The sequence below is a fragment of the Petromyzon marinus genome, chromosome 25 (assembly GCF_048934315.1).
Source record: "Petromyzon marinus isolate PM22_M1 ecotype Great Lakes invasive population chromosome 25, UKy_Petmar_22M1.pri1.0, whole genome shotgun sequence".
Lineage (NCBI taxonomy): Eukaryota > Metazoa > Chordata > Hyperoartia > Petromyzontiformes > Petromyzontidae > Petromyzon > Petromyzon marinus.
This window is the reverse complement of record NC_133691.1, coordinates 3014633-3039030: the sequence shown is the minus strand read 5'-3', so window position 1 is coordinate 3039030 and position 24398 is coordinate 3014633. Positions and strand designations below refer to the sequence as shown.

General features: G+C 46.9%; 1 protein-coding gene and 1 long non-coding RNA gene across 2 annotated transcripts in view; one reads left to right on the top strand and one right to left on the bottom strand.

Moving 5' to 3' along the window:
- Window positions 1-13892, top strand: part of LOC116945972 (uncharacterized) — a 35241-nt gene extending 21349 nt beyond the window's left edge. The window contains exons 2-3 of the long non-coding RNA XR_012945291.1: window positions 5656-5840; window positions 7541-13892. This is a non-coding gene — a long non-coding RNA (uncharacterized LOC116945972). The remainder of the gene's footprint in view (window positions 1-5655; window positions 5841-7540) is intronic.
- Window positions 13893-13969: 77 nt separating this feature from the next.
- On the bottom strand, window positions 13970-20743 carry LOC116945971 (CCAAT/enhancer-binding protein gamma-like). Its single transcript, XM_032960703.2, has 2 exons — window positions 20311-20743; window positions 13970-15457 (listed from the first exon to the last, which is right to left on the bottom strand). Exon 2 carries the CDS (start codon window positions 15254-15256, stop codon window positions 14861-14863), a length of 396 nt encoding a protein of 131 aa, XP_032816594.1. The 5' UTR covers window positions 15257-15457; window positions 20311-20743; the 3' UTR covers window positions 13970-14860.
- Between the last annotated feature and the right edge of the window lie 3655 nt (window positions 20744-24398).

The window sequence follows — 24398 nt, the reverse complement described above, 5'->3', positions numbered from 1 at the left end:
CGCCCTGCTCAGCAATCCCCCCTCTCTTCGTAGCGCAACGCTTGGACCTGGTGTAGTTGCACCGCCTACACACTCCAGAAACGCCACTGCCTCTGAATGTCTATGCTGGTCTATTGGTTCTATGCTGGTCTAGTGGTTCTATGCTAGTCTATTGGTTCTATGCTGGTCTAGTGGTTCTATGCTGGTCTAGTGGTTATATGATGGTCTAGTGGTTCTATGCTGGTCTATTGGTTCTATGCTGGTCTATTGGTTCTATGCTGGTCTAGTGGTTCTATGCTGGTCTAGTGGTTCTATGCTGGTCTAGTGGTTCTATGCTGGTCTATTGGTTCTATGCTGGTCTAGTGGTTCTATGCTGGTCTAGTGGTTCTATGCGAGTCTATTGGTTATATGCTGGTCTATTGGTTCTATGCTGGTCTAGTGGTTCTATGCGAGTCTAGTGGTTATATGCTGGTCTAGTGGTTCTATGCTGGTATAGTGGTTCTATGCTGGTCTAGTGGTTCTATGCGAGTAAAGTGGTTCTATGTTATTCTATTGGTTCTATGCTGGTCTATTGGTTCTATGCTAGTCAAGTGGTTATATGTTATTCTATTGGTTCTATGCTAGTCTATTGGTTCTATGCTGGTCTAGTGGTTCTATGCTAGTCTATTGGTTATATGCTAGTCTAGTGGTTCTATGCTAGTCTATTGGTTCTATGCTGGTCTAGTGGTTCTATGCTAGTCTAGTGGTTCTATGCTAGTCTATTGGTTCTGTGCTGGTCTAGTGGTTCTATGCTGGTCTAGTGGTTCTATGTGAGTCTATTGGTTCTATGCTGGTCTAGTGGGTCTATGCTGGTCTAGTGGTTCTATGCTGGTCTAGTGGTTCTATGCGAGTCTATTGGTTCTATGCTGGTCTATTGGTTCTATGCTGGTCTATTGGTTCTATGCTGTCTATTGGTTTTATGCGAGTCTAGTGGGTCTAGGCTGGTCTATTGGTTCTATGTGATTATATTGGTTCTATGCTGGTCTATTGGTTCTATGAGATTCGATGGATCAGCGGTGGCCAACCGGCGTCTCCCGAGGAGCATGCAGCTCTATAATAATCCACCCAAATGCTGCTCTATGGAAGGGGCATAGCGTAGCACGCACAATCAAAGTAGTAGCAAGTAATAATGTCTCACGTTCTGTGCCGAAAACAATCAATATATATAGATACACACTTTTTATATATACACACTTGGCTCTTTGCAGAGTTCATGTTTACCTCTGGGCTCTTGGCCTGTTACAGGTTGGCCAGCCCTGCCGCTATGGATCTCTCTGTTAAGTCTGTGGGTGTACTATGTGAGTCAATGGGTCAGCTACATTCTTGTCGATTTAAAGCTTTCGTGACTGCAGGGATTCATATTCTTGGTTCTTTCGATAAAGTCACGTAGAAGGGAAATAATAAAATAATAAAAATAAAACATAATATAATAACATTCTCACGACGTTTCGGCCACAACGCAAGCAGCCGTCCTCAGATGAAGAAACAGAGCTGTAGTTTGCCTATCCATCGTTGTCATTTATGCTCTGTACAAGCGTGGCAAAATTGATCCTTCGAGTTTGAGAGTCACTTAGCGATGCCCTTCAATGTGAATTGCTGTGGTGTGGTCTCTTTTAGGTGGAGGCCCCGAGACTCTATCCTGGCGTCGTGTCTCTCTCACCCAGCTGAATGTGCATTGCAAACAAATCAATTCAATCTCTTTTTTATGCAATCAAAAATATCCCATTTTGTAGCTGCTCACCCCGAGCTATAAGTGCCCTCATAGTGGCTTTGTCTTTGTGCTGTTCGCCTTTGGACGTTCATCTGGTCTCACACTGGTGGTGAGACTGGGCCCTGAAGAAGGCTGTCTTCTCAAGCAGGGCCGGAGCCAGAATTTTCAGCCCGGGGTGACATTCAACAAATTTTAATTTCAAGAATGATTAGAGAGTCAGGCTGTTGAACTAGACGCCATCGGTTGGCGACACACTCTGACAATGAAGTTGCACGAAGTCCGCCAGACCGAGTGTCGTACACTTATACGAAGAATGTTTCAGATTTTCGATTTTTTATTTTTTTCGGGGGTGACAATTGTCTACCCTGTCACCCCCCTGGCTCCGCCCCTGGTCTCAAGTGTAGGCCAATCAGTTGCAAAGACCACGCCGTGTATAATTATGAGGCATGTATGTTCACCACAAGTACTGTGTGCGGTTAATGCAGACTTGATTCCTTGCACAAGGTTTATGTTCGGTATTTGAACGTCTTAACACCTCCTTTATCGCCAACCCCCTGTTCTTATTTTTTTTTCACGTTATGTAATCGTGACTACGAATTGTGGGGGGGGGTGGGGCGGGGGAGTTTCTGATTGGCTCAGAGCGTTCGTCGCTGTCATTGGCTGCGCGCACGGTAAACGAAAGTGACCCGGGGGTGTTCTCTACTCGTGCGCGAAGTTTGGATTTTATTCACTTCTATTGTTGTTGGGAATACCAAACAAAACACAATGTTTCTCCGACATAAAGAACGCTCTCACGAATCAGCGTTCTACGGGGCGGCTCTCAGCGACGTCTGCCCCTAATAACGGATCCCACAGTTGTTGCGGTGCGTTGTTTTGCCAAGGACTCATCTCGGAGCCCGGCGCGCCTGCTAATCCCCGCGCAGTTGCACCGCCTGCACACTGCGTTAGCTACGCCCACGGCGCTTGAGGCGTTGCCCACGTGGGTGGACGGTGTCCTGCGTGAACCCTGAACCCGCCTAGGGCGGTGCTGAGCGACTCGGCGACGGATATTAGCCGCCGGTTAAACACATAACTCCACGTCTATTGGCTTGGCGGACATGGGCAAGATAAACGCTGGACCCACCCGAGCACAAATGTAAGCCAAGTAAAGCAAAATGGGCAGCAAGTCAGCCTTGTGTGTGTGGCATATATACTTTAGTATACACGAGAGAGGGGGCACAAAGCCAAATGGTTTTCATTTATTTCTCTTGCTGTCTGTCCACCCTCTCCGACTGGCGCAGCAGTGGAAATATGAAGCGTCCACTCCGCATGGCCGTGTTTCTGTGTTTACGTGTGTCTGTGTGTACGTGTGTCTGTGTGTACGTGTCTGTGTATACGTGTCTGTGTGTGTGTGGGGAGCGGTGGGGGAGCGGTGGTGCAGCGGTCAGCGCGCTGCGCTACGAACCCAGTATTCCGGGTTCGATTCCTGCTCACGGCCAACACCGGTGACGATTATCTGAACCCGTCTCGGCCCTCCACCAGGTCGACTCGGCCTCAAATGAGTACCCGGCAGCGGCGAAGACGGTCGGGCATGGTGCTGGCCACCGACCCCCACCCCCACTGTGTACCGTGCCGGCCTTAATGGGTGCTCGCGAACAGCACTTGCCCCAAAAGTCTGTTAAGGCTATGCTTTGTCTGCCGTGCCGGCCATTCACTAGTGCCCACTTACAACACTTGCGCCAATATTCGTTTAAAGGCAATATAGGGGACCTTTGTATTTGCGCTGTACCCAGGGTACTCCGTGGTGGCTTTGAATGTGTTCTCGCCGATAGCGCTTGTTGTTTTAACAGCCCGGAAAGGAATTGACTGGGGATCTTTGCCTTCGTCGCCATTTGGGGAGACAAAGGCGGCCGTGTGTGGTTGCTCGCCACACCGCCTGCTCGTGCGCAAATCCCCGGCTTAATGCTCGCTGACGGCACAGCCTTCGTGAAGATAGCCGTGGGTTTTTGTAATTGTGTTGGTAAATAAAGACACACACCTCCTTATATAGCCTGAACCTATGAAGACCGGCACGGCACACGCGAGGTCGGTGGGTGGTCACGACCACGCCCGGCCGCCTTTGTCTCCCCAGTTTACAACGTCCCACCAGGTACTCATTTGAGAGGAGAATATTAGAAAATAGATAACGCATTAAGGCACGGTGATGACTCGTCTATGGCTTCCGAGATCTCACTCCGTCCGGTGCCTTACGTCCTGTATACACACACACATATACACACACATACATATATACACACACACATATATACACACATATAGATATACACACACGTACATATACACACACACACATATACACACACGCATATATACACACACATACATATACACATACGTACATATACACACACATATAGATATACACACACGTACATATACACGTACATATACAAAGCAAAAACAAAGATCCCCCATATAGCCTTAACAGACTGTAGGGGCAAGTGCTGTTAGCGAGCACCTATGAAGGCCGGAACGGTACACGAAGGGGTGGGTGGCCAGCACCACGCCCGACCGCCTTTGTCTCCCTAGTGGCACACCGCACCAGGTACTCATTTGAGGCTGAGTCGACCTAGGGGAGGCCCAGGACCAGTTCAGATAATCGTCACTGGTGTTGGCCGTGAGCGGGAATCGAACCCGGGTCGCCAGGTTCATAGTGCAGTGCGCTAACCGCTACACTATCGCTCCCCAGTACATATACACACATACATACACACACACGCATACATACACACACATACATATACACACACATACATATACACACACATACATATACACACACATACATATACACATACATACACACCGCAACGACTATCTATCTCACTGTTGAACCGCGTGCTGTTTCTTGCGTGCACTATTGACCCCACCTATCGTTTTCAGTGGAACGGTTTGGGGGGGGGGGCGATCGAGGCTGGGGGTCTTGCGGCTTAGAAGTGCAACCAATAAATATTTGAGCGCGGTCGGCGTGGGTGGGGAATAAGCTCGTGCGGGGCCTATAGCATATGTTATATAAACACACACACAAATATGAAAACACGTACATTTTTTTGCTTGCGTAGTAGAGTAATTGGATTTTTTCATTTTGCTATACAGCCGAATAATACGACAAATCGCTAACCTTAAACACGCAGGCGTTCGTAAAAGTTGAAGGCGGTATAGTACTACAGTAATAGAGCAAGTGCAGAATCACTGAACCGAAATTGATCGCTTGAAAGCGTTTAGCGCTGGGCCCTTCAGAGCGCGGGGCCCGTAGCTGCTCCATGTGTAGCTGCTTGTGCTGCGAGGATCATCCGGCACTGGGTGCGAGGTGGGTTAGAGGGGGATGGGGAGGCGAGCAAGGAGGAGGTGAGCAAGGAGGAGGTGAATCTCTTTACGGTCGTGTCCGAGAGTCTGATAGCGGCGACTTGGTGACGACTTTTTGTTTACGGCCTGCGCCGTGTTCCGAACGCGGCGTTCTCTTCGCGAAACGTGTATCCCTCTCTCTCTCTCCTCGGGCATTCTCTGCTGCCTAATAAGGAGCCGGGACGGTGTGTTCGTGGAGGCAATATACGGGCGGCGCAGTGTGAAGCTTGCGATGACGGACACAACGCGCGGAATCTCGGGGTATACAACTATCGAACGCTTTTCGGTGTGTCCAACGCGTCGTGTTTGCAGTGGGTTGGAGAGTGGCGGGTTCGTGTCAATCCCCGCTTTTCAGCCCCACCTTCGTTGGGCGCGGTTTGGGCTACGTACGGTGCGAAATAAGTCCAACGTGCTGCGCTGTACGAGAGGCGCTACAAAATCGGTGCTTGAATCGATCTGCCACTGTAACCGACATGGCTGTGGGTAAGGACTTCATCCTGCAGTGGCATAACCTGTAAAAAATTTTTATTATTATTTCACAGCAGGGTTATAGAGCGCTCACCAATCAAGCACCAACGTTGCAAACAACAACCATCGTGGCTTTGCACGTTGTTCCACCTGCAGTGGAGGAGGGGGCGGTGGTGAGGTGTGCATTATGACTTCATGCCAGGCCTTGCCATGAACCCATACACCGAGGAGGAAGCGGCGGGGAGGGGGTCATCGATTGGTGAGTCGATTCGTGACCGTCACAGACACGGTGTCCTCTCCATCTATTGCTTATCATCTCCCTCGCAACCATGTGAACGTTGAGCCTCCCCCGCACTTTCCCCCTCTGTAGCTCCTCCTCCCCCAATCATTCGTTTACCTGTGCAGCATTCCTCACCGAAGCACCATCTCCTTTCTTTCCATTCGCAAGCGTGGGTCCAAACATCCACCACCCCGCCCCCCGTAGCTTGGCCATTCTCCTACCCACGCTTCGAATACAAAGGACAAAGATGCCCGCCGCACACCCCACTCGTATGGCATTAACAGACTGTTGGGGAAAGTGCCGTTTTGCGAGCATCTACTGAGGCCGGCAAGGCACACGAGGGGGTAGTTGGGCAGCAGCACCCCCCGGCTGCCTTTGTCTCCCAAGTGGCGATGTTTACTACACACCGCACCCACACCTCTCAAACCCTTATCAGTGTAGACCTTATTACAGACCAATTCAGACCTTATTGGTCAACCCATGCCCTTAAACATCTCAACGTTCACCTTGTAAACTACACTACTATACACTACATACCTGTCAACCCCTTATCAGTGCATCCCTTATCACAGATCAAGTTAAACCTTATTGGTCACCCCGTGCCATTATAAATCTCAACGTTCATTCTACAAAGTCCCATCACAAGGGAGAAACACCAAAAAAATAGACATTTTTTTGCCCGAATATGAAACGGCTGTTACGCCGTATGGACTTAAAAATTTAATTTCCCCGTACAAGATTATGGGGTTAAACCGCATGGGTTGACAGCGATGCGCAGCAGGTAGTAATTTGAGATTGAGTCGACGTATGGGGGTGTGTGGTGTCACGGAACCGGCGGTGGTGGCGTAGTGCGCTAACCGCTGCGCCACCACTCCCACGCAAACAATAAACGCTCGCACACTCGCGCATACAATGAGAACGCCGCAGCCCCGCGCGCCGAGATGTTAACTACCTCTCCCGGTATACAGGCGTTCGTGGGTGTCCATCCCGACCCTGACGCCTGCTGTATATTTGGAGTTTGCGTGTTCTCCCCGTGGTAGCGTGGATTTTCTTCCGGAATCAACGTCACGCATTTAGAGTATTTGGCTGATATACGTTTCCACGTGACGATAAGACACTTCGTTGAGCTATCGTTTGTGAGTCAGGTCCGCTTCTGAAAAATAGCTACATAGCTCAGTGTGGGCGGGGCGGGGGAGGGGTGTTTTACCTAGTAAAATAAAAACAAATAGTTTTAAGAAGAAAAAAAAGTACAACACGCACGCTGGAAACACCGCTGCATTGTGCTTGGCAATGATGCCCCATGGAGAGGTAGACTACGCACGAATATCCTCATCGTTTTGCCTCCTCCTGGCCCGGTGGGTAGGGAACACGTTTCTAGCTGCCCCCCCACTCCCCTCCGCCAGAGCCCTCCCTCCACGACTCCGTTTAGCTCCGAGAGGCGTGGAAGAATCTGGCAGCGATCGACGCGAAAACGCCCAAATTTTCTCGCACAAACACACACACTGTTAAGCCCGGCCTGGTCTTGCAAAGGGTAAAAGGAGAGAGGCGGGGAGGGGAGCGGTTGGCTGCGGTGTTTGAGCTATCGGAGGAACGAGTTGTACCGCCCACACCACCAACTAACCAAACACCGGCTGCGTGTGTTTGTGTTTTCTCTTTTTCTGCTTCCCTTTCTCGCCCAGCGCCAACGAAGAAGGAGCGATGAAGGAGGAAGGCGTGAGTAATATGCCACGGCAGGCTAAGTCAAGGTAAAGCTCGAGTTGAAAGCCGAACTGAGCTGGGCTGTGTGTGGTGTGAGTCAATGTTGACCAGCCCCACCGCCAGACCCTGCCCGCTGCCATAACTCGGACCACTCCTTCAAGTCGGGTGACCGATGTGCCCCTTTAGAGGAGTCGGGAGAGACCTCGGGGAGACCCGCACAATGAGAATTCGGACAGAAGTTGATGCGCCGCAAAGAAACTAGATGTTTGTTTCTTCATTCTTCGTCGAATCACCGTCTTTCAGTCGAGAGACGTCAAGCGCGATCTGCTCTCTTTTTTTGTCCTTTTGCTTTCAAAAGCAGCTGGGACACGAAAGCTCGCTTTTTGACCTACGGTGCTCCAGGGTAAACAATGGGGTTGATAACCTTCGGCACACATGGTAGTAAAAAGAAAATGTGCACTGCAGGGTCAACAAAATATATCATCGACCAAACGTGCCCCCAAAGTTCCCCCCAACGCCCCCCCCACGCCTCACCCCGTATGGATACAGCTAAATAAAGAACGACGCTAACCACGCAACTACGGGGTTGAGTGCGGGGGGGGGGGGCTTCATGATTACCAACGCGAAGCGATTGTGTCGACGGATAATAGATGTTAGAAGCCGCGTGACTAATGGCTAAGCCGTCGACCTTATAATTACGTGGGCAAAAGGTGTGTAAAATAAAAAGTGGTGTTCGCGTCACGAGCATACCGACCAATACATTTTGATTCGCCTCGGCCCATATCTGCAAGCGATAACTAACAAGCGTGCAGACCAATTGAGTGTACGTCTTGGAAAACAAAACTTTAAAATCCCCATCGCTCCCGATGGATGGATCTTCCTGCAAATGTTCTACGAACAGACGGGGGGGGGGGTGGGGCGAAAGCTTCGAACTTGTGGCGTTTCCAGCACGTGCGTTGTTTTTTTTTGGACACTCGCCCACAAACAACAAAAACCTTCACAACATCATCGTCATCATCATCTGGCACAAGCAGCCATGGTCAATCCACTGCTGGGTGAATGCCTTCCCAAGCTCAAGACGAACCACATCAAACACTCTCCCGTGACGTAATAATCCAAGCCAGCACTTGCACCTTAAAGAACAAGCAATTAAATTTTTTCGTGTGTGCGCCTGTGTAATGTTATTTTTAGACTTGTGTAAGTAATTTAACACTTCCTGTTTGGCCCCAAAAAAAGGTCCAATTTTTTAAAAAAGAGGAGAGGGGGGGGAAGGAGGAGGAAGGGAAGGTACCTTTTCCATAGGTATGTCTTGAATGGAAATATACTTTAAAAGAGAAGTGAAGGGTTTCAATCGGGGTGGCCTTCAAAGAACCAGGGTAGTGTTTGCGACGTGCTCTGCGGGATGGGTGCGCCGACGCGTGCGCACAGACGTCCAACTCGCAAACTCCACGTGACATTTGATCGGCGCAGAGAGAGTGTACACCCACACAGCCACGCAGCAGACAAAGATCTCCCGTATAGCCTTACTCAGACTGATGGGGCAAGTGCTGTTAGCGAGTAGCACCCAATCAAGGCCGGCACTGTGGTACACGAAGGGCGTGGGTGGCCAACACCACGCCCGGCCGCATTTGTCTCCCCAGTGGCGATGTTCACACGCAACACCGGGTACTCATTTGAGGCCGAGTCGACTTAGGAGAGGCCCCCAGAACCGGTTCAGATAATTGTCACCGGTGTTGGCCGTGAGCGGGAGTCGAACTCGAGACACCGGTTTCGTAGCGCAGTGCGCTAATAGCTGCACCACCGTTCCCCACACCCACCCACGCACGCACGCACCACCGGTGGCCCATACAGTGTGAGTGCTGTGGGCCACACGAGCAGCCGGTCACCAGAGGGCAAACGGCGGTGGCTCGCAGCCAACACGAATTCTCGTAATGAAGTGACACGATACTCTTTGGTTCTATTGGGTAAAGTCACGTAGGTGAAAATAAAACAACAAAAAATCACGACGTTTCGGCCACAACACAAGCGGCCTTCATCAGGTGAAGGGACGAGACTGTCTGGAGGACACCACTCCTACGTGACTTTACCCAATAGAACCAAAGAGTATATACGAAAGCTTTAAATCTAGAATTGAAGTGACACGATATGACCACCCACCAGCGCCAGAGTGCTCATAATGACTTGCTCCTGCAAGCACTTGGTTCCACTGCGAATGAAAGACTTCCACGAGGTATCGCAGTCGTCATCCACAGCCAATGTCTATCCGCTGCTGTTAGCCCCCCCCTCCACCACTCCACGTGGGGTGTCTCTGGCTACCAGACTGCTTTTGACTCATCCACACCACCACACTATAGGCCAAACACTTCTCAGTTTGCTTCTTGCCTCGAACTATTGCCGCTTGGGAATTCCCCTCCCATAGTCTGCTTCGCCCCCCCCCCTCCCCGAGTTATTATTCATCACCACCTTTTTTCAATCGTCGAAACTTATAAACACTTTATCCATTGCAACTTTAAACAGTGCTCTTTGTTGCAGGATACTTGGCGTTTTATGGTCCTGTTCTCAGAAACCTTGACTTTAAAAAAAATACACGACTCATGGCAGCTGATATTCACTCGTGAAAAAAAGAGCCGTATAGCTCATTGGATTTCTCCAGTATAAATATTGTGATTCTGAATTGTACGCCTCCCTCCAAAGCACGTATCCCATACTCATCGTCATTATCAGCCATGATCAATCCACTGCTGGATGAAGGCCTCCCTAAGCCGTCGCCGTTCCTCGCGGTCCTGCGATGGCCACAGTCCGTCTCGCCCGTGCCCAGGAGCTGATCTCATTGCTTCATCTCAGCGGTGGTCGTCCTCCAGACACATTTCCCTCCTCGAGCTGCCATTCCATTACTAGTCTTGTCCATTGGTCACAATCCCTTTGAGCGATGCGATAAATGTCCCGCACTTGTTTTTCTTTTATGCAAGAAACTTTTTTTGTTGTTTCAGGAGGGCCTGCCTATTCCTCGGAATGTTTGATCATTTCCATTAGCCTGTGGCACCAGTGGGAGGATAACGATCCAGAGAAACACCCGCACCAGTGGGAGGATAACGATCCAGAGAAACGCCCGCACCAGTGGGAGGATAACGCACAGGTGGATTCCATCGCTATACTGCGATTTCCGGGCGACCCTGACGTGTGCCTGCGAAAGTCGAATCGCTTAACAGCTAAAAAGCCGACGCCTCCGTACACCCACGCAGCACACAGTATGTGAAGAGAGGCTAGGCAGTGCTTGGAAGAGTTGACGACCTTGCAGAGACGGCCGCATAAACCATCACGTGCACTCCGGTCATCCTCGCAGCAGCGGCGTTTGGCTAGCCATCGAACAAAGACGGTCACCGCATCGCGCGCTTTCAGGGGCCCTTCTGCGGCCGTCTGGAACGCTCTTCCTCCCGAAATTAGGAAGTCACTGGCGCTATGCACTTTTAAGTCTCGATGACAATCTAATTTCTTTGAAACCGCTTTTGTGATTCGTTTGTTGTTCCCCCCCCCCACCCACCTCCGATTAGCACGGTTGGCTACGTACGGTAAGAAAGAAGTTCAACAGAGAGGCAGGAGTTGTTCGGTGGATGCAGGGGCGCAGTGCAGCAAAGTCTGTACTTTACTCTTCTCCGATATCTACGCTCACCACTTCTATCAGCCCGCAATGACCAGCACGGTGAAGTATGTACACACACACGCATGTACGACATCCTCCAATACTGGCGAGGTGACGTTTAAATGTCCGGCGAATTCAACAAACCTCGGTGTATGGTGAATCTGTGAACGTGCAACTTCCTGGGGCGTTGGATGAGGAACCGTGGTTTCATTTTCTTGGTACACAAAAGGGATGTGTAATCGTTGCTCTGCCAGTTCTTATCCAATCGAACAGGCGTTGCATAATGCTAAGAAAGAAGGGGTGTGTACAGAACCCCCCTGGTTGTATTTACGCGGGCTACGTGAACGTGTCGCATGCCGTGCCACCTGGTGATCCGAATGCCAGCTACGATGCGTCATGAAGACGGAGCATGAGATCACGTGTGAAGAGAGGCATGGACAAATGCACGCGTGGGATTACCAACACTTTAGAGACACGCATAAAAGCAGCACGTGCTTCCAACAAATTGCATAGGTTAAAGACATTTTTACTTAAGAAAAAAAAGTTCCCTTTGGCAGATGTCGGTGGAATGGATGTTGGCTGGTGGACGAGATTAAGGAAGGCATGGCTGCCAAAGAAGGGGACATGCCTGGGAGGACATGAACCGTGGAGACGAAGCGATGGAATCGGCTCGTTTGCAGGCGCCGCTGGGTGGATCGTCACATCGTGGGACGATGAGAAATGGTGACGGCTTGGGAAGGCCTTCGTCCAGCAGTGGATTAACTGTGGCTGATGATATTTACTTTTCAGTGATAGTCAAGAATTTGTTTTACCACGTTGCTTATATTATTGATGTGTTCTTGTCCAGATTGTACAGTATTATTTTGGTCCATTAGCATGAATTTAACATGAATCCTATTTTCATATATTTTCCATGAACCTTAAGCAACGATATTTCGCACGCACGATTATAAGCATGTCATTTCGAGTGCGAATCAACAAATCGATGCAATATTACATTGCCAGGCTTCAGACAGAAGTGGTAATCGACAAATTCCCTGCCAATTCATTGGTAAGTTAAATACAGAATAACACGATGGAAGAGTACATAACCCATCTGTTCGTTAGGCAGCACAGTTGCAGCTCTGTTAATCGAAAAAAATGACCCGTAACGACCGACTCTTAGGAAAAGTCCATTTCACGCACAGGTAGGGCTGACCAGGTTCCGTCTTTTGAACCCCAAAATATCTAAATGGAAGAGTCCACATCGAACGAGGCACACCTGCACCTGGGGTGCAATCTCTCACCGAATATTGTATGCGTCGCCGGTAGACTACAGTGGGACATGTGAACAGTAGCCACGGCCATAGCGTACACTGGGTGTGGTCTGCCGGGTGCCAAACATATTTTCCTTGGTCGCCAACCCGCACAGACCCAGCCGACATTGATCCCCGCCTCTGCTGTTACGGTTCGCTGGTGCCGGACGTGACCCACTTGGGAGGGTCTTGGGCTGCCCGTGTTTCAGACGGACCCATCAAAAGGGGCATTAAAATACCCGCAGCCGTTCAACAACTTCTTACAGCACGACTCGTGAAGAACTGACAGGTGCTATTTAAAGCTGCATCTAATTTGGCAGATGAAAGCATCAAGGCCCCTCCCAAGATGAGTGAGTGGAGCGGTAGGCGCTTTGCTGTAACGGGCTAGAAAAGCTGGCAACTCAATTCCTGCTCACGGTCAACACAAATTTAGATATCTAAACGGGTCCCCGGCCTCCCCTTGGTCAATCACAGGTTTAAATTAGTAGCTGGTACGATGTGTAAACGTAGGCAGTGGGGAGATAGAAGCGGTTAGGTGTTATGCTGGCCACACCACCCCCCTCGTGCGCCATTCCAGCATTCATTGGTGGTCGCTCACAGCACTTGCCCCAACAGCCTGTGTGGACTGTATGGGGGATCTGTGTCTTTGTGCGTGGGTGTGTGTGGGCACAGCTTAAGGCTCTCTCTCCCAACTGCCAGCCATTGACAGTTGAGGATGGTATTAAAATAGCCACTGTCTGGTCCTCTGTAGAAGCTAATAGATATAACTTTTCCCACTCAGCGTCTTTTTTCCACTTATTGGCTTTTATTAATAGCTCAAGTGCCAGCAGCCGATACGCACACGTTTAAACATATCTACCCTCAAGTGGCCTAGCACAGTCGGCGTGGGCCCGGGGTACAAGGAATAAAATTGGTCCCCCTGGTCTAACTCCCCCCCCCACCCCCTCTTCATAGCCCGGTGCCTGGACCTTGTCTCCACGGGTCTTGATGCAATTGTACCGCCCACACACTTGATCGCTGTGCCACTTGTTTAACATCTGTCCTAAGTACAGATACTCACCTGTGAGTATTCTTGATCCTCAGTTGTATCAGAATGTATTATTGTACAGCATGGGATTTTAAACAAGGTATCCATTGCAGTGGCACAGTTGTTCGTGCGATGCTCGATGAACCCGGTGGACCGAGTGAAGTTCCTGGTCATGGATCCCTTTCTCCACTTTACCGACACGCACTGACCAGCATGAAGTATGATTTAAAAAAAATCTTGAGACTTGACACGGCATGGAAAGGCCTTCACATACCCAATAGAATAACAAAAGATTGAAACATAGGTTTAAAAAAATCCATGACAAGATAAGACTAAATGCATTGCACCGAATAAAACAACTTTTAAAACAAGACTTGTTGAAAATGAAACCTGTACCACATACCATGACACATGAGAAGAAAACGTCATACTACGGTGGACAAACGAATGTCGTTATTTTACAAACGCGTTTATTTAGTATACATTATATAATACAAAGTATTGGTTGTTTCTGTAGGATATTTTTCTGTAGCCTTTTTTTCTTCTAAAAACGGAAATGCATTTCCCAGAGACAAATTACTTTAATACGGTAGTATAACAATCAGCGAGCATTGCCAATGAGCTAAGGACACATTCAAGCACACACTCCTGACAATTAGCGCTAACGGGCAAGAGAGCACGCTGCTCTTACAGTATGATGCAGAAACGCAGCGCACATTGTCGACAGAAAAGCGGCTAACAAGGGGTTTGTTACAGCATAGCTTATATATACAGTACATAAGAGACTGCAGAGCCCACTGCATCACACCACTGTGACTCTCAAAAATGCCAAGGTTACTGTTAAAAACCTCTGCACCCTGAACTGTTTTTTGTTTTTTGTTGCTTTCAATGGTACTGCCATTTTTCCACGACACGGCTTACAAATGTTCCATAGACGTTTTCAAAAAAGCGTTTGGAAGGAGCACGCTTCGAACGCACTTCACGGCCACCCTTCTCTTCGCCCCAAGGTGCGTGGATCATTATTAAATAGCGGGGTTCAGCAAGAGCGATGCTGCGGGTCGGACAGGTGGGCCAGCAGAGGGAACAACTCAAATTACGGTGGGAAGAAACGGCTCGTCCGAAAATGATGCGAGTTGGGGGCGTGGAGGGGGAAGAGGGGGCAGAATGGCAGCGGGGCGGTGGGATGCCGTGGGAGGGCGATATGCAGCAAGCAAAGTGGACAATGTGATTGGCAACCATCCAAGTCGCCGACGCCATTTGTCAACTTCTACCGGATGTGTGGAGGCGAACTCGGATGATTGGGGCTTCGACCCCCCCCCTCCTCCCCCATCCTTCTCTATTAGGCGGCGTCGCCGCTGCTACCCCCGCCACCGCCCGCTTGCGCCGGCCCACCCCCCTGTCCGCCTCCACCGCCACCTCCCGGCCCGTTCCTCGCGTGCTCCAGAAACAGCTCCTTGAGCACCACGAGCTCCTTGGACAGCGTCTGGATCTTGGCCTCCAGGCGCTCGTTTTCCTCCTTGAGCTCGTTCACCCTCCGCTGTGTCTCCTCGGCCTTCTCCTTGCTCTTGATGCGGCTCTTCTTGACGGCGATGTTGTTGCGCTCCCGCCGCCGCTTGTACTCGTCGCTGTTCTTGTCCGAGAACTTGAATTTGCCCGGGGGCGTCGACTTCCCGCCGCCGCTGTGCCGGTCGTCGTAGGTCGCCGAGTAATCGCTGTCGCTCGGGTGTTCGGACATGGCGACGGTCGGCGGAACCAGAGAGAGGGCACTCGACCGCTCGCTCGCCTACTCGGTCGCTCGCCGGAGAAACCCACCGCACGGCGAGGACGTGTGACGATGCCGAGGGGCGTGCGCAGTCTCCCCGCAGTGCGGCCAAATCACTGCTCTGCTGCCTGCTCTCCGAAGTCCTCGTGCACGGATCTCCCAGTGTCTCGTTCACTGAAAATAAGTTTTTTTTGCAAAGTCAGCCGTTGGTCGTACATTTTATATGCGCACATGACGTAAACATTGCGGGGAAACTGAATTCGAGATGTCTCCACCGCAGGGTTTTCCAAACTCTGTGTTTCTCATGTCTGCTTTTCGTATTTAGTTTGTTGTCCTTCACCCCCACCTCCGATTGCCAGGGTTGGCTACCTATGATGCGAAAGAAGTTCAATATACATATATGACACCTTGCTATGTTACAACAGCAGACCAATGATCCACAGGGGGACCATATTACAGATCCTGTATTCCATGGCACACCGTGGACGTTTATTCCGTAAGCAGCACAAAAGTTGCATCTACGCGGTGTGTCACGGAATATGGAAAGAATCAGCTGCGCGACTGATCCGTCAAAATATGCACGGGTTGCAGGGTAAGCACATCAAGTGACAAGCAGCAGCTTCCTTAATCCGCAATCATTTCACCGAAGGTTACAATTTGTTTCAAGACTCAAATTGACCAAATGTGCCATATGGGTCTATGTTAAAGGAGTTTTTGTTTATATGTTGAGACTTGGAAATCAAGTTTTTGAAAAAATGCAAGACTCTTTGACTACTCAACAGATTACATCAGCACAGCTCATCTGTGCTGACGGCACAGCTCATGTGCGCTGATGTAAAACCAAAAAAGTAGCGCAGCCAAATATTCTTATTTCACGTACCTTTTCATCTGCAGCTCCACATTTCTCTCTTAGCGTCCTGAGAACGATTGTTTAAGGGCGCTTTATAAATTTAAATTATGATTCTTCTGCAGTTACGCTTTTTGCACTGTAGCACCTTTTGTTTACCTGCAGATCTCCTCGTCGTTGTTTCTGCACCTCCGCATTTCTCTCTGCAGCTACGCCACTGAAACACTTCGCCAAGTGCACATTGCAAAGACGACGAGCGGCCTCTTTTCAATCTTCAGCTTTTTTTTAAAGAAATGCTCATAAAAATAGATAGTAAAATTGTTCTACCATTACCATAAATTCTAATAATCCACGGAAGGCCGCCGGCGCACTACGCCGTGGATTACAAGCCGAATTAGCCACTCCATGGAGAGAACCAGATATCCGTGATTTCACTGCGGACTACGGGAGTAGGGATCCGTGGATAGTTTGCAAATTACAGGGTTTCGCGGATTATTATAGGGTGGACTTTTGGAATTCTGCTTTCTTTCTCAGTTTACTGATTTATTCATTTTCTTTATGAGCTATTAACATCCCGCAGCTGGGCAAAGGTCTTCCCCCACTGTCTTTCACTTCTGTCTACCACCCTTCTTCCATCGGCCTCCATTCCAGTGTGAATTTTGACTGTCATCTGATGTCCCAGTTATGTCCTGTATAAAATCCATGAAGGTTTTTTTTCACTCTGAAAATTACATCTACGTGTACCTAATTTTTTTTGAAAAATATGCAGTGGCAAGTCGCGAGGAATGACTTATGGGAAACCCTGATTTGAGCGCAATGTAATTTAAGAACACCTGTCATCTTTTAATTGGTAGTGGTAACCAATGTTAAAACAACGTTGCCAACACACATCAAGTCATGTGATGACACAAACCACGTTGTATGCTAAAGCTATAATAGATCACTATTCCCTTAGCTGTTTAAATAGCAAATAAAAATGGCATTACTATCAGATAATAACTCTTGTTTGAAATCAGAGATGAGTCGAATGCGTGGTTTTGCAACAAGTAATTAAAGTTATGCTGCCTTTATCTCAACAAAACTTGCCAAAACACTAAACGGCCATGGAAAAGTTACTTAAAGAAACAACAAATATAACTCCCAACCAATCCTGCTGAATTTCAACATTCCTGAAGAGGCCAACACTCAATATATTAAATCCAAACATTACATTTCAGCATTGTCATCTTCTAAAGCCAGCAGCTCAAACGCACCACTGTGCCCATTTACAATGGGAGATAATTTACATTGTTATATTCGGCACAAGACTCGTAAGTGATTTCAAAATTTAGACTAACCCTCTGCCCTGTGAGTGAAACAAATCAACGTCCGGACTGTATTTTTTTTGGAGCCCAAAGTCAAAAATATCAGTTTTCAGATTGTTCTAGTTATAAGCAGGCTTGACTACATTGGTGCCAAGTATCATCTTTATCGCCCTTCTCGAACACTACTATAATCTACATCAATTGCAATCAACTTTGGGTAGCAGATTAAGCAGATTAACATTCTACACAATTCGCCAAATTAGTGGTGATGTTTTTGGCAACATGCAAATGGTCAACAATTGAAGTTTCAACACGTAAATTGGGCATTCATATGGCCTCAGTGGCACTAATAATCGTACTACACAATTTAACCTGCTTCCACCTTGGTGTGTGTCAATTTGACACTTGCCACGGCTCAAATCGGTGGCAAGTGATATCTGAACCGGTCCCGAGCACCCGTAACTTCACCGTTCCACACCATTCGAGCATGGTGAAGTATGGTCAAGCAACCTGCATGACTGACACGGCATGCGAGAGGCCTTCACCCACCAGTGGCTTGATAAAGAATTGAAAATTGTATACTATTACTAACACGTAATTTTACCAAATTCAAAGTGATACAATTATATATTCATCACAATTTGGATTGTCAAACAATAACACGTACGGTTCCTCATTTGGGGACTGCGGTGGGATGCACTTGTTTTGAAAGAAGGGGCCTATTCACGATTTTTTTTAAGTGTTGTCAGGCAACCCTCATGACTGACATGACACGATGCCAGGCTTCATCTAGCAGTGGATTCATAGAGTACTGTAATGTCTTGGGCCTCGACAAATGGGGTTGTTTTTTTCTCCAGCTGAATAGTTTCCCTTTTTTTGGCTGGCTCAGAATAAACTGTACACTTGGCTCATCATAATCCTATCTCAATTATTCTGCTTTAGTCAGGGAATTTGAGTGAACTTTAACAAATGTTCAGCAATGCAGAGGTCACTCTTTTCAATCAGTAACTGGCGGCAGCCACAAGAGACGAGAATGTGGAATTCTGTAAATGAAGAAAGGGCGATGGTTTCGGACAGCTTCTAAGGTCTAAGGAAATAAACAATAGTAATAACTTGGCAATGCTAAAAGTAATAGTAATCTTGAGTTTTAGTAAAAGTAATCCAATAGTGAAGTTTAATCAAGGAATCCAGATTTAGTTCATGTTTTTTTGTGACAGTGTTGTGAGTTAACAAACAAAAGTTTCGTCTATATATACAGTATAATAATTTAGTTATCACTGTCATATACATATGAAAAGTTGTAAATATATGTTATTCAGTAAGTTATATACACATGATCAGTTGTATGTATACACACGTACATTACTGTACAGTACTTGAAGTGTACCACAGCAGTCAGAGACATGTTTTTATATTCTCTCTACAAGAGATTAAAAAAACTAAATATCATCGTCATACAAACATTACAAAACACTCAATAATGAAGATATTACTGACGATTCCGAATATATACTAAGTTTAGTCGATAAAACGTAGAAACTATACGAGCCATTCTAGTTACAGTATTTCTCAAAGAGAAAGAAGCTGTTGTAAGCATTATGCAAACGCCTACCCCGGATTAGCAAAGAAGCAAATTATTATTTTAATTTATTGTACGAACAAAAAAAATGTTCCATCAATTTTACCATCACGAACAGACAACACGATCACAGTCACCAACAACAAACACATCATCAACAACCACAACACACACACACCCCGGCGTTCAACTTAAATCCCACACTCCACCAAAAAACCTTTTGCGTTTAGTCCAAAGCTGTGTCTGGACACTTGTTGTAAGTTTTGAGTACAACACTCCACTTCCTCCTTCTCCTCAACGCTGACCATGTGCCAAATCTTACACACAAGTGTTCACGCCATCAAACACACGACTTCTGCGATGTACGTTATCCTCTGCACATTGTACGTATCGTAATGAGATTACATTCATAATAATGCACATAGCGCCGTATACAATTACGTACTGTGATGTAGAGACTATAGCAACGTGCTCTCATACAGTACTGTCGAAACTTACACCTACAGACCAACCTATATGCACTACACACATTGTACATTTACACGACGTATACAACACAGATTATATTAACTTGCATCACTGGTTAACAGTAATAAGGAATATTACTGTAAATCGTTTTGATATTAAATAAGAGCTACGGTGATTATACGAGCAAAACTACAACACTCAACACATGTGTTGGCCTTAAGGAGAGGTAGGTATACGAGTATAAAACGGGCGACGTTTCGGGCAACGCACCTTCTCCACAGCACATACGAGTTCCAAACATCAGCATCGACGTCGCCTTTCTCGGGAGGTGGCAGTCATACCGAAGTTCGACATTAATAATGAACGAATAATAACACAAACGTCACTATTATCACAGCGTGTTTTTCCTTTGCATGTTCCCCGCAAGTACAGTATTGTGTTGTGGGTAATCCAGCACTTGATTCCTTGCAAGAGGTTTATTTTTTAGCCTTTTAAACATCTTAACGCCTCTTTTATTGCCACAAAGGGGGGGGGGGGGGGGGGGCGAAACACCTTTCTGAATTTTTTTAAAATTTTCAAAACGTCACTTTGTAATCGCGAAACGTCCCAAAAAAATGTTTTAACGCTTTACGGCACGCCACAGCACCAACGAAGCAAGCGCAACACAACGTGGCTCGTCGCGCAGACAACCGGACATGAAGATACCAATAACAACAACAAAACCCCTCCACAAACTTCTGACGTTCAAAAAGTTGAGGCCCCATTTAACTCGCGCCGCGCACAAACTCCGGGTAACCGCACGACGACGACGACGATCAACGGCACTCACCGGGCTGAGGAGAGAACTGCAGCATCAAAACAACATCCTCGCGATGCCTATTTCTCCACCAAGCGAGCTCCTAGTTTTGTTGTTGGGCTGCGATGACGGCCGCGCGAGTTCACTCGAAGCCCCCCGCGGTGTTGGGATGATGATGATGATGACGAGGGGGGGATAGTTGGGTTGGCGCGGTGTCGGGGTGGCGAGCGAGCGAGCTCTCTCTCTCTCTGGACGGCTGATTAAGGGGTGGCTGGGGAGGGAGGGGGGTGAGGGGTTAATATAGTTTGAGAGATATTAAGAGAGAGATCGGGGAGAGGGGGGGGAATTTGGGGGGCTGCTAGGGCCCCCCTTAAACAAGATGCGATCGCGATGGGTCACGGCTACGCAGGGAGCGAGCGAGCGAAGGAGCCAACCCCAACTGGGTTTGCTGAGGTCAGGGACCGCGAGCAATCGCAGCCAGCCAGGCCCCCCCCCTACCTCCCCCAGCTGCCTGCTATGGGCCAGGGTGTCAGACGTCAGGGGCATTTTATTTATATTTTTCACGAAAAATGTACCACCAGATATAAAGAAACGACTGATTTCAGAGACGTTGCGAGAAGAATGATGACGTTCGTGCTAATTGCACCCCTACAACGCTGTACGTTAATGATAAAACGAGGGCAAAAGCTTATTTGCAGCAACTGCCCCGCAAAATGGAAACGCTCATCAAATAAAATGAAACGGATAAACAAATCGTCAAAAAAAACAAAAGGCGCAAGCAACAAAAGATTGATCACAACAGAGAAATTAGTCCGTTAAAAGTCTCCACATCCCAGACCACAATCTCAACTTTTCACACAAGCCGGGAAACATTCTCAGGAGTGGCTCATTTAGAGCCATCGCTCAAATATTCAAAATGTTATTTCCAGTGCTTGGTTTTCTGCATCGAGGTTCGTGAAGTGTGTGTTGAGCTGATGATTCTGAGGATGGTTGTGTTAGATGTGCACAATACTCGCTCACATTCGTCAATAACAGCGTGTGGCCTAAAAAGGAAAATATATATGATGTGATGTTTTAGTCAATGGCCCATCTTCATGTCGAATTTTACCCCAAGGTAAATTTAAAACGAGACGCAATTATGTTTTAAAAGCACTCAGCCCTTGTGTATTAAAAAAATAAAAAAATAAACCATCAGCGGTTCCTGAAGAACTGCATAGCGATCTTCTTGTCCTAAGTTTCTGTCAAATAAAAAAGGAGCCACTCCTTAAGAATTACTCTTTAAGAATTTGCGTTGTGGGTTTTCCTAGAGATTTTATTATGAGACCTCCTTTGCCAGAAACAAGATATAGGAATAGGTTTTACCCTTTTAACTGGCACAAAAACTGACACCTTTATTCAAGGCATCATGTTTGCAATGACCACAACACAAGCAGTCAAAATGCAAACAAAAAAGATAGACAACTCTGATAATAATATGCACTGTCCTTGAATTTGATTGGTCCACACCCGAGACAGCTTTTCTTAGAGCCTAGTCTCCATTGGTGTTGGACCAGAAGACGCCAAAAGGCGTACAACTCAAAAACAGCGCACTATCAGAGTATTGAGGACTCGGGGTGAGCATTAACATTATGAGACCTCCTTTGCCAGAAACAAGATATAGGAATAGGTTTGACCCTTTTTTGTGCCAGTTAAAAGGGTAAAACCTATTCCTATATCTTGTTTCTGGCAAAGGAGGTCTCATAATGTTAATGCTCACCCCGAGCCCTCAATACTCTGATAGTGCGCTGTTTTTGAGTTGTACGCCTTTTGGCGTCTTCTGGTCCAACACCAATGGAGACTAGGCTCTAAGAAAAGCTGTCTCGGGTGTGGACCAATCAAATTCAAGGACAGTGCATATTATTATCAGAGTTGTCTATCTTTTTTGTTTGCATTTTGACTGCTTGTGTTGTGGTCATTGCAAACATGATGCCTTGAATAAAGGTGTCAGTTTTTGTGCCAGTTAAAAGGGTAAAACCTATTCCTATTTTCCTAGAGATGTTTCAACAACACAAACATGTGTACGCTGTCTACAAAAAGCTCAAAAATTATTAAAATTCCTGAACTCCGTTGTGCTCATGTTGTCTTAAATTACTTGAGACATGATGACGGTACAGCCAATATTAGCACAATGCAGTTCTTCAGGAGCTGGTGGTTTTGCACGATGCTTTAAACCTGAATGCTTTTTGTACACAGTGCACACTTTTGTTTAGGGTTAAGGGAAAAGAGCCTGCAATATTTTGCATCTGTGATGGGTTTTGGCATAATTTACATATTGGAATTGTCCAACAAATGTTGGTTTTATTATTCGTAATTTTATAAGTTGATGATTTGCTTGCATATTTTATTTCATTAGACGTGTAAATCATTCATCAATGCAATTAGCCATACACTCCTAAAACATGTGCCAAGTAAAATGTATTTTCTTCTACATGTGAATACAACATTAACCATTGTTGGTTTTTGCACTGAGGTAATTTCTTGTCAACGATTTCACTGCACGTATATACTATTTGAATTGATGTGCAAGAAAGCGTATTAATTGGCCATAACACTCATTCATAACATTGGGCCAACGAGGTTGAGTCGAGTCGAGGATGTAATGGATGGAAAACGATATATAGGGGGAAGGAAAGAGTGGAAAATAAGAGGAAATTGTGGGAGAGAAACAGAAAAACTGGAGCAAAGGGTTAGGAAAGACGATATGGTGTTGACACTGCACGTGACAGCGTCTGTTTTGTCAGGGGGCGGGGAGAGGGGAAGGATTCAGAGTAGGAATGGCCACGTGGTTTAGATGCTGCACATGTAGGACCGTCCAGAACAAGTTTATACCGTGACAGTGTGGATTTCTGAAATAATATAATTACTGCACAGTACTCTAGCATTCTTACAAAACGATTTATTATTGGTGTGAAGTGCATTTTTCTGTAATTTGTTTTACGTGGTTCTAAACTTATTGTGCGTTTTAAAAAGTACATTACACAAAAATATTATTAAACAAGGATATATGGACCTGTGGAGACATACTGTAATGCATCTTCTCTTTGCAATAGCGACCCTGGTGTAAATCATGTTAAGCATATTATTACAATCTATTGCATATAACATTACTCCTATAATGAGCCAAGAATGTCTGTTTGTGTGTAACGCGCGTGACGTCACTCCACATGCCCCACCCCCCGTCATTAATATTCATGAGCTGGTGGATTTTTACACTCACGCAGAAGAAGGTCGAGTGGAAATAGTTTTGTTTTCGCAAATTCGCTTTGAGTTTGACGTTTCTTTATTGAAAGTGACTCTAATAAATAATTATACGCAGCAGAGACAAAAGGTAAGTCTAATTTATGCTTCTACATTATGGTAAAATAGACATTTCTCTGTGATTTTCCAGATATTGTATCGATTCTAATTTATTGAAACCCCAGCGACCGAAAGCAGAAGAGAATAAAGTATCAGAGCAGTGAATTTGAACATATTGAAGGTCAGTTATCTACAGTGCTACAGTGACATGAAGACTATAAAGTGAGGTGTTTAATAATATAGTTTTGTGCAAGAATCACTGCCATTAATACATTGCTACAGTGAAATGCAGTGAAGTGTTTGATGACATTTTTGTGCAAGATTCACTACCATAAAATTTACACAAGATACAATTATACTGTGCTATATTTTTTCGTAAATATTACAGCTTCCGTCCTAGGACGGGCAAAGAAGCTAGCTCATAATAATATACACGTGGACAACTATGGTTGCTTGATCTGAGTTTGGTCTGTGGATAAACTGGCAACTACTCCCACCGACTCACCCACACACTCATTCACTCACTCATCCATCCACTCACCATCTCATTCACCCACCAGCTCATTCACTCACTCACCTACTCATTCACTCATCCATCCACTCACCACCTCATTCACTCACTCATCCATCCACTCACCAGCTCATTCACTCACAAGATCATCCACTCACCACTTCATTCACTCACCCATCCATCCACTCACCACCTCATTCACTCACAAGCTCATTCACTCACCACCTCATTCACTCACCAGCTCATTCACTTACTCACCTACTCATTCACCCAC

Coding starts and splice junctions, on each gene's coding strand:
- LOC116945971 (XM_032960703.2), bottom strand. CDS start 15,256: ATGTCCGAACACCCGAGCGACAGCGATTACTCGGCGACCTACGACGAC.